At 43.0% G+C, this 16,308-nt stretch overlaps 1 protein-coding gene across 4 annotated transcripts in view; it reads right to left on the bottom strand.

The window, feature by feature from the left end:
- GLIS3 (GLIS family zinc finger 3) overlaps positions 1 to 16,308 on the bottom strand; it is a 442,028-nt gene that overhangs the window by 280,862 nt on the left and 144,858 nt on the right. For all 4 annotated transcript variants that reach the window (XM_064579470.1, XM_064579469.1, XM_054509147.2 and 1 more), the window contains one exon: positions 9,291 to 10,410. In XM_064579470.1, the coding sequence (XP_064435540.1) occupies positions 9,291 to 10,410 (1,120 nt within the window). The remainder of the gene's footprint in view (positions 1 to 9,290; positions 10,411 to 16,308) is intronic.

The raw sequence follows: 16,308 nt of genomic DNA, 5'->3' as shown, positions 1-16,308 counted from the left end.
ATTCCGGGGCGCCTGGGTGGCTCAGTTGGTTAAGCGACTGCCTTCGGCTCAGGTCATGATCCTGGAGTCCCGGGATCGAGTCCCGCATCGGGCTCCCTGCTCGGCAGGGAGTCTGCTTCTCCCTCTGACCCTCTTCCCTCTCATGCTCTCTCTCATTCTCTCTCTCGCAAATAAATAAAATCTTAAAAAAAAAAAGAAATTATTCTGGAGAGAGAAGCCTGAGACCCTGCCTTATAAGTTTTGAGAGCAAGACCAATCAGATGCCCCTTCTGGAACCCTATGCACACCTGAATCCACTGTGGTTGGCTCTAGGCTGTGCTCTCCGGTCACACAAGCAAATGGGAGTGGAGGCTCAATCCCCAGGGGAGGTGAGTACTGCTAGAGCAGGAAGCTCAACTAACCAAAGATGAGTCTCTCCTTCCACTGCCTTCCCCACCCTGGAGAGGCCCTTGGCCCTACAGTGTTCCAGCCACCACCACCAGGAATGGACGCCATTTTGGTGACAACTGATTTAATTTGTACTCCTCTAACCATCTCAAACATTTAGCTCTGTTCTGCATTAATTCAGTCTGAGCAGAAAACAATTCCAAAGTAAATCCTAGCAGTGGGGGGAACGTCTTGAAAGGGCTGACAGGCTCAGCATAATGAACACCCATCCAGAGTTCTGTTTAACAGTGCTCCACTCTCTTTACAGATTATAAAAAGGAAATATTTAACTAATGGAAGGCTACTCACACACCGGATAATGTATGCAGCCTCTGTCCAAATCTTAATCATTCAACATAACTGATCCAATAGCTTTGGTCTCTAGGCTCTCCCAGATTTAGAATTTTTTTTTCTTTTAAAGTTCACTGCAGAAAATGCTTTCATGCTTGTCTCCACTTATGTTTCCCTGGCTGATCACTTGGCGTCAGAAAACTTTGTGTTTCATGTGGTAGAGGCCGAGAGATACATTCTGATGAAGTATTAAACTATCAGCCTGAAGAGACAATGAGATGGTTTGGGGGAAACCACAGTTTCATTTCAGAAGCATGAGAGCACAGGGCTTGCTACCTCAGTGATGGGGCCTCCTAAGGTTCTGTTTTTGTATTAACTGGATTTGCATTTGTATCAGCTAAGTGTGGGATTCTTTCTAACTTTCAAAACATTATCCCTATTTGATAGTAAAGGTCCTTTGCATTGGCCCAAGGTAAATTCCCAGCCTCCCTTCCCTCTCCCGCCTAGTGTTGGACCATCTAACTACTTGGGAACAGTTTCTTTCCCCGGGGCTCTTTTCACACCACTGTGTCAGCCCATATTGTGGTCCTTCCCTTGAATGGCCTCCTTCCCTTTCTCTGCAAGAATTGCTGTCTTCTTTCAAGATGCAATCACCTCCTTCAAGAAGCCTGACCAGACTCTACACATAGTTGGAAGCTTCTTCCCGTGTTCACGTGAAAACAATTTGCATAGACCTCTTACAAAGCCCTTGTTCCTAATTATTTACACATCACCTCTAGAAGACTGTAAGCTCCTCAAGGAAATGTCTCATTTATTTCTGTAACGCCCAGCTTCCAGGACAGGGCATGGCACATGGCTTGTACTAAGTGACCAAATAAATGAATGAACATGTTTCGATTGGGTGGATACATCAGTGCATACACAGACAAACTATATACCTTGGCCTTTCCAGGACCAGCCTGGTAAACACTGATAGCCCAGCGACATAGAACCCTTTCCAAAAGTCTCAAAAGTGTCCCTACTTAAATAATAAATTAATTATACCATCACCCCAAGTTTGGAGTATTGGTATAATGACTCATGCCCATTGCTCCTGCCCGCCCAGAGCCAGTCATCTTATTTTCCAATTTCTCCACAACGTTGCAAATTAACTGTATTTTTTTTTAATGCTTCAAAATTCTCCCTCAAGAGGATTAGTCATTCTCCCTACTCAAGTCCAGTATCTATGGCCCAAGAAAATAAAATGAAATACTGTGCAGTGAAGAATACACAGGTCTCATTCCATTTCCTCACCAAATTCCTATCCACACCAACGTCCTCTATGAGTGATGACACCTATTAAACCAGCCCATCTCCCTCCCCCCCCCCCCATGAGGCTGCCCCCCGTTTGAGTGTATGGGAAACCCAGCCTCCCCACCCAGGCCCGTACTTGCCAGCCACACACCCACTGCCTAGGGTTGTAACATTCATTGTCTTACTGATAGTCTAGAAGCTCCAACTCAGTAATTACGGTAAAAACTAATAAATCTGCAGGGAAAGAAAAATAAACATCTCTTTTCCACATCATTCTCCCCAGAGCTTGAAGAAAACACTTCTGAAAGATCAAAGAGAATCAGACTACCTTTTTTTGGAAAAATAAATGTGTTTGGTCTTTCACTCCACACACTCAGATTCTGTCTGGACTCAAAGATGTCAACACGACCAAAGGCAATCAAGAAATATTCCAAAGGTCACAAAAGACGTCTCTAATAAATTGCCAAACTAATTTTACACTGGTGCGGTCTGAATAAACAAGAAAAACACACTCTAAAATCTATATGTGAACAAACCTCAAAAGGTTTGAAACATTCCCCTAATCAGCTTGTTCATGCAAAGATTTACATGATTCTTTCTGATTTTAAAAACATTATTTCGGGGCATGAAATTAGAGAAAAACCACAAAACAAATACAAACTAAAAGGAACATTAACCGTCATGTAATGATTTTGCTGAATGAGGATAAAGCCTCCAAATACTTAACCTCTTAGGATTCCTCTCATTATCTATTGTTTTTCATTAATCCTGGAATTGCAGGGCAAAGAAACAGAAACCACGATCTGCTTTGAAACATTTGCCCAAATCTGCTACGAATTTATTTTCAGGACAAAGTTCACGAAAGGCCACCTCTCCAGGTAAAATGGATTAAATGCCTTCTAAAGGGAAATAAAATTAAACCACTACCAAATGGAAGGCTTCGAAACTCTGTTTTGGGATGTGAAATTCGATTTGACAGATGCCTTGTAGACTGTGGTCGATGCCCCATCTGATGAGAATTTCTGCAGTTTTGCGTTTACCTGGACTAAAGGGTTTGTAATTTATGGTGACATATATATGTCTACAGCACATTGAACATGTATATACACAGATAAATATGCCAGTTATCTCTTTCTTATGTAAAATCATTGGGGGAAAAAATCTTGCGATTTAGTTGTTTTTTTTTTTTTTTTTTTTAAATCATTGAGCTTGCATTAACTATTTGACAGACTGATGCCTCATGGGATCAGACTTGGAAGCTACACTCTCTCTGATCTTTACCAGATGTTTCGCTGGTGGTGTTTCAGCCTCAAGGGACAAAGAGGATATTAATGTTAATTTTATTTATTTAATCACATCAGGCAGATTTGATAAAAGGGAAAATTCAATATTTTGGTAATTTATCAACTCTTCAGAAATATCCCTGGTAGCAAAAATGTTTTGAAGATCATTTTATATTAAAAGCAGAAAGGCTGCATTGTATTCGGAAGACAGAACACTCTCGGTTACCTTTAAAAATGGGAACAACGTGACAGATTTGTCAGTTCCACTTTTAACTCAGGGAGGTGAGGAGGTGGCGATGAAATACACTGCTCAGCACAGCCTCATCCCAACCTTTAACTGACTGTTCATCGTAGAGAAAGAGTACTCAGAATATGAAATGGACACTCAGTTGAAAGCCTTCTGCCACTACCACAGTCACTCGATTATCTTCTTATTTCTTGTCTCTGAATTTTATTCCAAGGGAACATGAAATTACCCTAATCATTGTCACGACATTGGAGATAATGAAGATGTACTCACCACAAAACCCTGCCTCCCACACCTTAACTGAAATGACAGAGTAGCCTTTCACTTACTTAGAGTTCAATGTCAGAACACGGAAGCTTTTAGAAAGCGCTGGCTCTCACCCTCGGCTTCACACTAGAATCGCCAGGAAGCCGCCCCCCAGGCCAGTTACATCACAGACTCGGGGTGGGACGCAGGTATGTGTCCTTTACAAAGCTCTTCAGGCAATTCCAATGTCAGCCAAGGTTGAGAACCGCTGCCTTGCCCGCGCTGAGTAGGCAACAGCCCAACAACTTACTAGTTTAAGAAAAATCACTTAATTTCTCTAGGCTTTGTTCTCTCTCTCTCTCAAAAAAAAAAAAAAAAAGGTATGTATTAGAGGGAGGTAGAGTGTTATACTCATTGATTTTCTTTTATTTTTAGATAAGAATCTATACTTACAGTTATAAATAAAATATGTCAAACAGGCAGCACAGCACAGAAAACATTTTAAGATACCTATGATACCTCCTACCGCCACCAAGCTAAAAAGAAATTAATATTTTGCCATATTTATTTCAATGCTCTCACGCCTGGAAAAAAGGCAAAATACCCATCCCGTTTCTTCTTACTTCTTTCCTCTCCAGGAGAATCTACTATTCAAAGGTTATTGATTATCCTGCCCACAGTAATTATGTATCCGCCACAGCTACATAGTACTGCTTAGTGTGTGTCTAAATGCATATAAACTGTATTACACTGTATATATCCTTCTTGCATTTAATTTTTTCATTCAACATTGTTTTTTGAGATGTAGCCACATTGATATCTATATATCTATTCATCCATCTATCCATCTAGAGATATAGAGATTTATACCTAGTTCATTAATTTTAAACTCCTTTATATTACTTCATTAAGAATAAACCACAGTTTATCAATTTACCTCATCTATGGACAGTTAGATTATTTACATTTTTTTTAGAAACAGAGGTACAATAAACATCTTTTTGCATGTGGCACTGCTACTGTATACAAGAGTTTCCCTAGCGTAGACAAGTAGACATGATTTTGTTGGATATGCTCATTTTCATCTTTACTAGATGTTCCCCAATTTTTTTCCAAAGTGGTTACACCAATTTACTCTCACCAGCCATGTTAAACCATTCCTCATTCTCTATATCCTCACCAATACTTGACATTATGAGAATTTATTAATTGTTGCCAATTTGAAGGTTGTGAAGTGGTAACCAACAGTTATACTTAGATAATATTTTCCTAAGTTCTCTTCTGGCCATATAGTTGTGGTTACCCCATCAATGCCAAGTCTTATCAAAATAACAAAATAAAGGATGTGATTTTAAAAAAACTTCTTCCACAGTTTACAATGAATTTACTTTTCCTCAAGAAATGTCTTACATGGCTAACGCTGGCCCATGAACCCATAAATCAGGCCATAAAAGAGGAATGGGGACATGGCCCCAGCTCTGTATTTATTTTCTTGTATTCCATAATCCAATGTTACTTAAAAAGCAGACTGCCCAATCTTCTAGCCAAAGCAAATACTCTGGATTTTGCCAGGCAAAATGCCTGTGGAGAAATGAGTCAATTCATACAAAATTCAAAGCTGTCTTTGGCCAGTGACATTTTCGTGAAAATCTGTGGGTGGGTAAAAGTCTTGCAAAATTCCTATTTGCTATTGGATAAAATTCATCCAGGAAAAATAAGCAAAATATAAGTGGCGACCCGCATTCCCCCTAATTCCCTTATTAACACTCCCTAGCCTCCCAACGAAACTGCTTTTCTATTGTGCGTGTTTCTGATGCTGGCAACGGAACCCTCTCCCTCTGCTCACTCTGCTCCCATCAGATAGGCTTTCTCATGAGAAGTACTGGCAGACACAGTGGGCCTGATCTCATTCAGAACACACCTTCTGGGAATGCTACCCGGGCATTACACACTCTTCAACTTGATGGCAAAAGAGACCTATGGTAAAAACGTTCTCTGTGTGCACTCTGTTGGAACCATTACTATGGATACTGCTAAGGATGGTTAGTGTACAGCAATAATTTGGGGTTAAACTTTATGCTGTCCTTTTAGGACGGTGAAACAGGAGTCTGAGAAACAAAATCCGAGGCTCCATGACTTGTACTGACTTGGGTATTTGAGCCCTTATCATCTCAGAAAAACGTTACAGAATTCAGCATAGTTACACCCAAAAGTTTTGGTTAATTCTGAGATTCATCAGTGTTAGGGTTGGGTCTAAGCTCAGGAAGGTCTAAAATAGAATGATTCGGCGTCTCGAAATTGGTTTAGTTAGTAGACAGCAGTGAGTGGACTCGGGTATTTTTAACGGAATACTGCCATACCCCAGTTTCTGATTTAACTGAGGTCCATCTATCTGCCTGTCGAGGCCTTTACTTCTCCAGGCCCTTGCCACTGGCTGGGAATATCTCTGTCATCAGGGCCAGGCCTGGAAAGAGAGCAGCTGGTTTGGCTCTCCGCAGAAGAATAAGAATGAGATGTACAGAAGGGTGGAGTTGTTTGGGTGGGAAAGAGAAGAGAAACCATTCTCTTCTTCCAGTAAGTTAACCAAATAATGAACTAGCAGTCCTCCCCCAGTTCTGACACCTAGAATCCTGAGAGATCCGAATCGCAGCGGGTGAGGCTGGGTGAGGCTGAGGAGGCAGAGGCGCAGATTGTGAGAAGGCGCTCTCCCTGCAGGAGACGGGATGGGGCGCGGCGGGAGCCCACCCGTCTTTTACTGGAAGTAGGCTGTCGCTGGGCGGCCCTTTCACACGTCCTTCTTCCACCAGGACTTCCAGAAGCGCACTGTGCTGCCTGTAGCCATGGTCACCAAACACAATTGGGTCATCACATGCTTCTTGGGTCAATAAGCCAAGTGAGTGAAAATGGTGGCTAACTCTAACCACGGCTCACAGAAAATTAACAGCGGTGAAATATACGTGAAACAAAAGTGGACTGGGTCCTATAATTTAAACTGCCCCGAGCCTCTGCAGCGTGCGACAGCCACAGAAACCCAAAGATCACTTCATACCTCCAAGAGATGAATGCGGTCATTTTACTTGGCAAAGATCTTGAGCTTTGAATCAACTACCATCAGATTTCAAAGCAGCGGGAGATGAAATATTTCAGTTCTAACAATTCTTTGTGTTTGGATTCCAAGAGTGTAAAGATTGGTTTTGCAAAAAGCAGAAAATGTGTCTTTTCAGATGTGCACCCACGTCAAGTACAATGTCTTCTCTCCACGGACTACAACTTGGGAGGAATGCTAAACTTCCACAGCAAAATCATGTGCCACCACTTAGCTCTAACCCTACAAATCAAGCAGATGCCATGTGGCAACAGAACAGGTTTAGAAGGCATAATGCTCCCACCATGTAGGTATTATATGAAAATGGGTATCTTCCTGCAAAAAACATACAGTCCCATGACTAGAACTGCAGCATTAGTCAGCTCCTAAGAAACCCTGTTTTTTATCAATATATTTGCACTATAATATGTACCATTTAATGCTTTGTGGGTCTAGATTTGATATGCCGTTATATCCAGCAATCTGAATTTTACAGGTTCCATCGAGAAGTGGGAAGGAGGCAAACTAGGAAAGAAACAAACCACCTCCCATACCCATCCGGAATAATACAATGAAAAGCCAAGCAGAGGCCTGCAAGTATTCCCCTCTCAGCTTATTCTTTCACTGAAATAGTTCTATTTTTAATAGTCATCCTGCACTTTAGCAAAAGTCAACTTTACAAAGTTATATGCCATTGCAAAGTCTGGGAAGAGTGGGAAAATGGGGAAATCCTATTGCACAAAAATTAATTTTGCAATGCAAAAAATATGTTTTGGATCATTCAGGCCTTTATGTTTGTTTCAGTAAAGCCAAATCCAGCAAACTATTTTCAGCCAGGATTAGTCAGAACTAAGAGGCTGGACTGTTTTCCCTCAGAGACGGAACGTCTTTCCTGCCTGCAATAGGCCAGTGTGTTCCAGACTAAATGGAATTGCCTTCAATTGCCTGTCTCTTTCTGGCCTTTTTAATGCAGAACCCTACTGACAGAGGAAGGTTTTGCCACCTGAAATGTAATTATTCTCTTCAGTCATATAACATGGCATCCTCACAATGATTCAGCTTCTGGTTTTCCTTACGAAAAATCACAACATGGGGCACAAGGTATTGGCAAGAAATGCAATTTCATTCCACCAGAAATTCTGAAAACTCTTTCAGAGATACCTACTGGATAGTGAAAAAGTATTTCCAATACCTGCATTACAGCTACCAACCTATTTGGTCTGCTTTTACATAAATCAGACAACTTGGCCAATCTACAGTCAAACATAAACACAGCCCAGATTCTTTATCATCAAGACATATAGAGTAAGAAAGGACTCTGGCTGGGGGACCACCGTCTGAATATGTCCCTTTTCAAAATGATTTATATGTTTCACACATTCAGTGATCTGTGGCATATTCAATATCCAGGGACTACCTACAATTCTCAGATTTTAACTCTGAAAGAAATATTCCTGTCCATCTAAAGTAATATAAAACACATGCTCTTCTTCTTCCCAGAGTTAAGCGAGCTATCGGAGATTGTGCAAAGCTGCCCTGTGATCCCAAGGGTGATGTCCTGCTTGTAAACCCTGAGGGTTTCTGTTAGGTGTGAAAGGATTGCAAAATCATTTAAGAGTCCTATTATTCAAAAATAGCAAATTCTGCCAAGAATCACAGACAAGTTCCAGGATCGATGTTGTGAAAAGGGGAGCCAGGAGAGAAAGAGACACCAGGGCCACTTCCTTCAACACCCAAGGCATAGTCCCCTCTTGGTTCATTCTCCTTATACTTTTCCACAAAATTTTCTCTCCTTAAGATTCCGTGAGATCCTGTGAGATCCTGCTCCTGTGGTATCCCCTGGGTGTTTTTCCGCTGGCTATAAATCATTAACTAGGCTCACAACCCCAGAGTGTGCAGTGTACAGGCGTGTGGGTGTATGCAGCAACATTTTTACTGGCCAAGTTGCTAAGTGTGCGTTCCTTTCCAAATATCAGAACAGCCCCTCCTCCAACCCCAATACTCGCCCAGTTATTGGAGGGAAGGAAAAATCCCTGAATATTTGCTTTGGAAAAAAGCTAGCTCTTGCTGGGAGTACAGCGTGTGTTTCCCTGCCCTGCGCATTTCAGCAACTTCAAGTTGGTACCTGGCAGGCATGGATTTCCCAAGATTCTGGACAGTGTGGCAGATCAACCTCCCCTGACGGTATGGATCACGTACAATTGCAGAAGAGAATCTAGAAGTGGAGCGGGACCCCCGCTGCCAATAATTAAAGAAATCTTTCCTGTCCTCAGGCTAAAGAGAAGTCAAATTTCATGGATACCTAGACCCCCATGGGTCCGAATCCCATAAAAGAAGAAAATGTCCCTGATCTGTGGCCAAGTGTGGAAGACGCCACGCACCTCTGACGAAAGCCTGAGAACCTCAGCGGGAGACTCACCGTGCACTTGTTGGGCTTCTCCCCGGAGTGGACTCGCATGTGGATGAGCAGTTTATAGCGCGCGTTGAACGGCTTATACCTCCGAGGACAGCCGGCCCAGAAGCAAGTGAAGTCTTCCCCTTTGCGCTGGTCTATGTGAACCTTCTCGATGTGCCGCACAAGTTCCTCCTGCTGGTCATACAGGGCGCTGCAGTCGATCCAGCGACAGCAGTGTTTGCCCCCAACGTCCTCCATCTCCCCGTCCTCCTCCAAGGCCTCCTGGGGAAGGGCCAGCGGCTGGGCACGGGCCACTAGCTCCTGGTGGTGCAGATGGGGGTGGGAGTGGTAGGGGGGCGGGGGGCCCTGGGGGGCTGGCGGCAGAGGCGGCAGAGGGGGCGCAGGGGGCAGGTCCAGGGCACCGCCCGGGAAATCATCGAGGCGCTCCGTCTTCAGCAGGCCGCCCGGCTGGCCGTCGTGGCTGGGCAGGCCATGCTGCACCACCATGTTGTGGACCAGCCCTGGCTGGAGGCCTCCGTGCTCCAGCTGCTGCATGCGCTCACACTCCAGCACGCCGCCCTCGCCGTAGGCTGGGAGCACCAGGCCACTGCTGGCCACCCGCACGCCCTTCTGGCTGCCCGGCACCGAGCACGGCTGGGGAATGCAGCTGCCACGCACCCCCAGGAAATGCCCGTAGACCTCGGGCTGCGGGGACATGGTGGCCGGGGAAGCCCTCGACCCGTTGATGTAGGCGACCAGTGAGGTGGGCGAGGTGCGGATGATGGTATTGAAGTCTATCCCAATGCCATCAGACAGCGGGGACAAGGACAGTGCTCTCTTCTTGGCGCGGGCTGAGTGGGACCTGGCCGATGAGTGCCGGGGACTGGGGTAAGGAGAGTGGCTGTTTTCCATGCTGAAAAGGTAGGACGGCAGTGAGTTAGAGACGCTATTGCTGGACACGGCTGTCCCGGGAGGAAGGCTAAGGAGGTCCCCTAGATCAGTGCCGTTCTGGGAGCTGTGGCTGGAGGAGAGTGACGGGAGAGCCCTGTAGCCATGAGACCACTCTTGTTTCACGCTCAAGGCTGACTGACTCTCTGTGAGACTCAAAGTCGTGGACGCCAAAGACTCGCGAGAAATAAGGGACCTGGAACGGCAGCCAGAAGAAGGAAAAAAAAAAGAAAGAAAGAAAAAAAAAGACAAACATTTTAGCAGGATATGGATTGCTTAAGAGCTAAAAGAACACTGCATTGACAATCCCTTAAGTATTTCCCCTAATTACATTCTCGGCTAAACACACATTCTTTGGCTAAGATAAAACCCAAGGCTTTTAGTTCCAGGTAAATAACATTTTACCAAGAAGGACAATAGAGGCTAATGCTCAGTGGAATAATAAAACAAAAGATCTATTGTTATAAATAATCTTAATACTTTAATGATAATAAATATTCCTTACTTTATTTTTAAATATCTTTTTTGATGTCGGGGGAAAAAAAAAATCAGAGACCAGGGGATAATTATTGATGCCCGTCATGGCAAAGCAGATAAGCAAGTATTTAGTAAGCATTTACTGTGTACAGCATACTACAAATAGGCACTGCAGGGAATACAAGTCTAATCAGAGCCTCAGCCTTTGAGCAAAATCTGTTCGGTTAAGTAAAACACAAACCAATGCTTAATTTGAAAAAGAGTATATCCTCAAAGTCAAAGGGTCATCCGGGGACCCACTAATAAATTCACAACTTCATTTCACTGATGATAAGGAATTCTAAAGATTTCTTTAAAAGATAGTAACTCAGTCAGTACTCAGTCACAGCATCAAATCACCCCAGGAAATGAAAAAATACATACAAAATACAGCTACGATAGAGGAGGGAATGACAGCCTGAGATCAATTCATATGTGGCATCATGCATTTGGGCCTGGCAGGGTTGAATTACACTTGCTACTCTGGGGTTTTCCACGAGTTCCTGTCCTGAATCAGAGCAGCGTTAGATCAAGAAGAGATCTTTCCCTTTCTTTCCCAAGAAGAGATCTTTCGTTCACTTGTGCAGCGATTCATCTCCCGTTCTTCATGCCCTTGACAAAGCATGTGTCATGTGTCACAAGATTTACCTGCATATCAAAAGGGCTTGTGACGTAGTCTGGCCACTTTAAAATTTCTCTTGCTTTACTATGACATCACTGTCTTAAAAATCACTGAAAGGAAAAGCTACAGCTCTCGGATGTAATCCTGTCACAAAGAGGCTAGCTATCACTCACTACATTTCCCGACTCAGATGTGGTGTGGATCAGAAAAACCCAGTTTACTCATATGTACCTGCACTGGCTTTTCTACAGAGATCTTTTCTTCTGACCACAAAAAAAAAAAAAAAAAAATTAACCAAAACAAAATATTAAACAGAATGTCTATCTTGCCAGGAATGAACCCATTTACTCCTTCCAGCTGTTATTCAGCAGCCTGTTGCAAAGGAACGGAGGGAAAAGAGAAGCATTCTCGTCCCATCTGTTCCTCCTACTCCTTCTCACAAGATGGAAGCCAGGAATACTGTTTCCTACAAGCATGAGCTATCAGCAAGAAAACATCTTGACTCTCAAATGCACAGTATAAGGTGATGGATAACACCGTTATCGATGTGATGTTTCCACCGAGTGAAGTAATGCTTACCAATGACAAACACAGCAGGAGTTTACATCCAGTTGCCCCTGACACAGGTTTCTTTCGCCGTCCCCATTCCTATACTAGGGCTGAAGTCCTTTTGCAAGCCCCAAAGTGGTTTCTGAACCATCTGTTTTTTAATTCCCTGTGGACACTTTCAATTATTTTCCCAGCACACCCGCGGCAGGCAGCACTCCCTGCAGAGCTCAGCTGAAGGCTCCTGGTGACTGGATGTCAAGGGCCTTTTGGTCCCTTCCCCAGGGAGATTCAGGAATTGCTTTCTGACCCAAGCCAAATCAGTAGTCGTGTCATATACGAGGCAAAGACAACTGACTTTGCTTTATACCCTGAGGTTGAGAAGGTTTATAGAACATTCTCAAATGGTACATTTGCCTGATCACTGTCATACGGGAGCATTTCGGGTTTTTAAGTGGTGAATATCAGGCAGAAAGTATTCGACCCACCTGCATATACTTTGCATGTGAAATTATATTATTTAGTTTGAGGGTAGCCTACAGTGTGACACGTTCATCTGTTCTATTGTCAAGAGTTATTTCTTATTTTTCCCCAATTACACCTAACTATGGCTTGATTTAAACCTCATCCTAACCCCATGCAGACATGTCCCCTAATTCCTCAGACATCTCTTTTCTAAGACAGTTACCATATACTTTCAGAAACCAAATTCTATCTTCTCTTCACAATGGTAGTAACAGGAACAGAGAACTCTCTCTTCTATCTCAAACACCTAATACAAACACAACTTCCAACAAATGGCCTCTACCTAGCCGCCAATCTCCCTGTGTGCAATTACCCAGATCTTTCCATCTTTCAAAGTTCTAATCCATGAAACCTCCCCCAAATACACCAGCTCTCAGAAGAGCCCTCTTTCCAAAGCAGGTGTGTACTGTCTATCCTGTGCCTTCAGTGTAGCCCACTGCTGGCATTTGTGGGTGTGACCTTCCTCAGGGAAATTCAAAGCCCTTCAACGAAGGGATCATTTTTAGCTCCCTGGTACCCACCAGAGTATGAGATATATAGTAAGTTTTCAAAAAATTGTTGATTAAGTAAAGGTGAATAACCAAGAGAATGATAAATAGCCAACATTTATAGCTTACAAAGCATTTTCTGTACCCATGATCACATTTGATTCAGCCTTTGAGGTGAGTAAACTGGATTTCTGCAGGACACCCTCTATCTTACAGAGAACAGAACTGAGGTTCTGTGAGCTTTTCCCACTGCCACCACCCAACACACATACACTGGCTTTTCTACAGAGATACAGATGAAGCAGCCCTGGATAGGCAGTCACCTCGCTAGATCCCACAGATCCTCTGCTGTTCTCCCCATTATCATACCCCAAATGTTGTCCGTAAAGTTCTGCCTGATCGACAGGCCTGCTATAACAGGCTTGAAGTCACACAAGCTGTGCTTAGAACCCACATTTTCTGTTCTCCTTCTGCCACAATGTGCTCAATGACTGAAAAATTCCCAAGGACTCTCTCCTATAGCCCCTGAGGCTGCGCACTCCAGGCCTCTGGGAAGGAGACGGACAAACAGACAAGACCGTCTCCATTTCCATATATTCATCTGCTCCCAAAGACATTATTTCTAGTGAGTGGTTAATTTGGAGCTATAAGAAAGGAAAGAGACACAGCTCAAACAAAATACAACCAGTATGAAAACTCTGACACCGTCAGTGAAACAGGTTAAGGGGACTCGTGAGGCAAGAGCTAAGTGACTCTCGCAGTGCCATAAGGGGCAGGATGACCAAGCTGGATTGCTTGGTTCAATACCAAGTTCAAAAGAAATACTAACTTACAGATCACATGGAATTCCTCAAACTGAGCCTCAAGAGAATATATATTATCTATGTCACAGAAAAAACTAGTCCTAGTCTATCTGTAAGTTCTTGTCTCTGTGCGTGGGCAAATCCCTGAGAGGTAGCACTGCATCTGAAGACAGTATGGCTTTGTAAACCGTTAGAACTTAACAGAGTCCACAGTCCATTCTCAGCCACCTTGGCCTCCTCTGAGCTTTGTGGACATACTCCAACCCAAAAGGAAACCCTAAGAAATTCCACCACCAGAAATCACCTCCAAGAATGTGTGGTTTAGGAGAGAAAAATGAGGAGCCTTGTGAGATCCAGAATGACATTATTAGATTGATGGCTGCACTTTGTAAATGACAAGCTAAGTGACACTAGGCAAAGCATTTAGACTTTGTGTGTCTTGGGCCCATCATCTATAAAACTGAGGTAACACCTACAGATGGTTTATGAATATTCAATCATAAAATGCACAATCACAATGTATATGAAAGCACCAGGAAAGCCAAACATATACAAAGCCCACCAGTAGTGTCCAATCTCTTCTGTTGCCCAACTTTTGCTGTATGGGTACATGAAGCTACTGTATGAGGTTATCGTATCAGTGTACTTGTCATTTTAAGGTAAATACATATGGTGGCCTCTGTATTACAGAGTTCTGGCAATGCCTAGATCAAGAATGGTTTCTGGATCTTCAAGAAGGTAAGGTGTAGTCTGCATTTATTATTAAGTGGGGCTCGTCAGAAATGGTTGGGAAGTTAATAAAGGCAAATATACAGCATTAGGGCATGTTGTGTGTCACTGCATTAAGCCGAACCCAACGAAGCTACAGAAGAGTGCTTTTCCCAAAATGAGCACTCCAGAAGACAAACAGTCAAAGGAAGTCAAAAGAAGAAATGCAAACAGTAAATCTATGGAGACTACTCAATATTATTAATAATTAGGAAAATTCAAATTAAGATAAAATAACAATTGGCACATCAAATTGGCAAAAGGTATCAGAATAAAAATACCTAGTATTTAGTAAGAAAACAGGAACTGTCAGACTGCTGGCAAGTGCATCAATGGGCAGAACTTTGCTGCAGTGCAATTTTGGAATCTAGAGCAAAAGCCTCAAAACCGTACATCTCCTTTAACTCAGCAAATTTTACTTCTAAGAATTTATTCTCGTAACCAGAGATATGCAACAGCAGATTTACAGAATTGATCTGATAAAGCATTACTTATAATACCGAAACAAAGGGAACCAGCTGAATGAATGCCCAGTAATAAAAGACTGATAAAAATCACAGGTTGTTTTTTTTTTAAATAAAATGGAATCTTAGGCAGGAAGAAGCCATTATACAATGCTGAAGAAGATTTTTACTACAAAGGAAGTGTTTCTATTAGTTAAAAAAAAAAAATGGTAATTATAAGACCATGTAGGTAATTATAGATCAATCTGGTGGAAAGGAAAACCTGTGCTTATCGTGAATGCATCTGCATGTAACGAGAAGGGAATGTATCAAAATTGTTCCCACGGTTGCCTGTGGGTGATAGGGTTCAGGACAACTATCATTCACTACCTCCTGCTTTTCCACACTTTCCGTATTTTCTACGATGAATAACAATTACATAGATAATCAGGAAAAAACAATAAACTTTACAGCTTTCTAGAGGACAGCCATCACTCACTGCAAACAGCGCACGCCCCCTCCCCCACCCGCTTCCCTCTGGCATGTCTCCAATGGATAACACACAGAGATGATTCTCTCTCCATCTTCTCTTTATCTTTAGACAGCAAAATGCCCTCAGGTTGAACTCTTGCCTCCTATCCTTTTGTTTCCTCTGAAGGAACACACAACCCAATTTAAGGATCACAATAAATGCAACCTTCCCAGATTGCTAAAAGTAATTTCCGTACTTCACCAAGCCACCCGACCTCCCAACTCCTGTTTCTTTGCTCGTCCTGCCAAAGAATGATTTCCATAGAAGGACTCAGAATACATAGTCAAAAACACATGTCAATGCATATTTAAGATGCTGTCCTTTAAGGATATAAAATTATGCTAAGGAATCAAATATGCCAGAAAACACTGAGATAATGACCCTTCTCTGGCCGACCCATGAAAGGGACTGCATAAGGTACGAGGCTGGAGCAGCGCATGCCCTGTCTACCGTCACTTTCTCCATTAATTATGACTCTCTGCCTTCAAGGCATGGGCTGGACTTGCCACAGACAGGAAGCTGAAGGCTTTCCAATGACACCTACCCCCCGAGTACAGTTAATTTTACATGCAACACTCAGCAAGTCTGAGGAGTCCCTCAAGGCATAATCATCAATGGCAAAATGACAGCAGCAGCTTCCCATCACAAAAATTCTCAGGTGAAAAACAAGTTTCCATCTCATGAAAAAACTGGCATAAAAAAAAAAGGATCCAGGAACTATGATTTCTGAGTCTCAGGTAGTGGCTGGGAGGACAGGGCAGAGATACGAGAGGGAAAAGGATACAGGAGGAAGAGGAGGAAGGATGGGAGAAGACACGGGACCCCACAACTGTGAGACACCTCAGTAAATT

Source organism: Mirounga angustirostris, unplaced genomic scaffold, assembly GCF_029215605.1.
Source record: "Mirounga angustirostris isolate CCGP_5_RB_7025 unplaced genomic scaffold, mMirAng1.0.hap1 SCAF_15, whole genome shotgun sequence".
NCBI classification, from domain to species: Eukaryota; Metazoa; Chordata; class Mammalia; order Carnivora; family Phocidae; genus Mirounga; species Mirounga angustirostris.
Note: the sequence above shows the minus strand (reverse complement) of the source record. Positions and strands in the feature narration are given on the sequence as shown.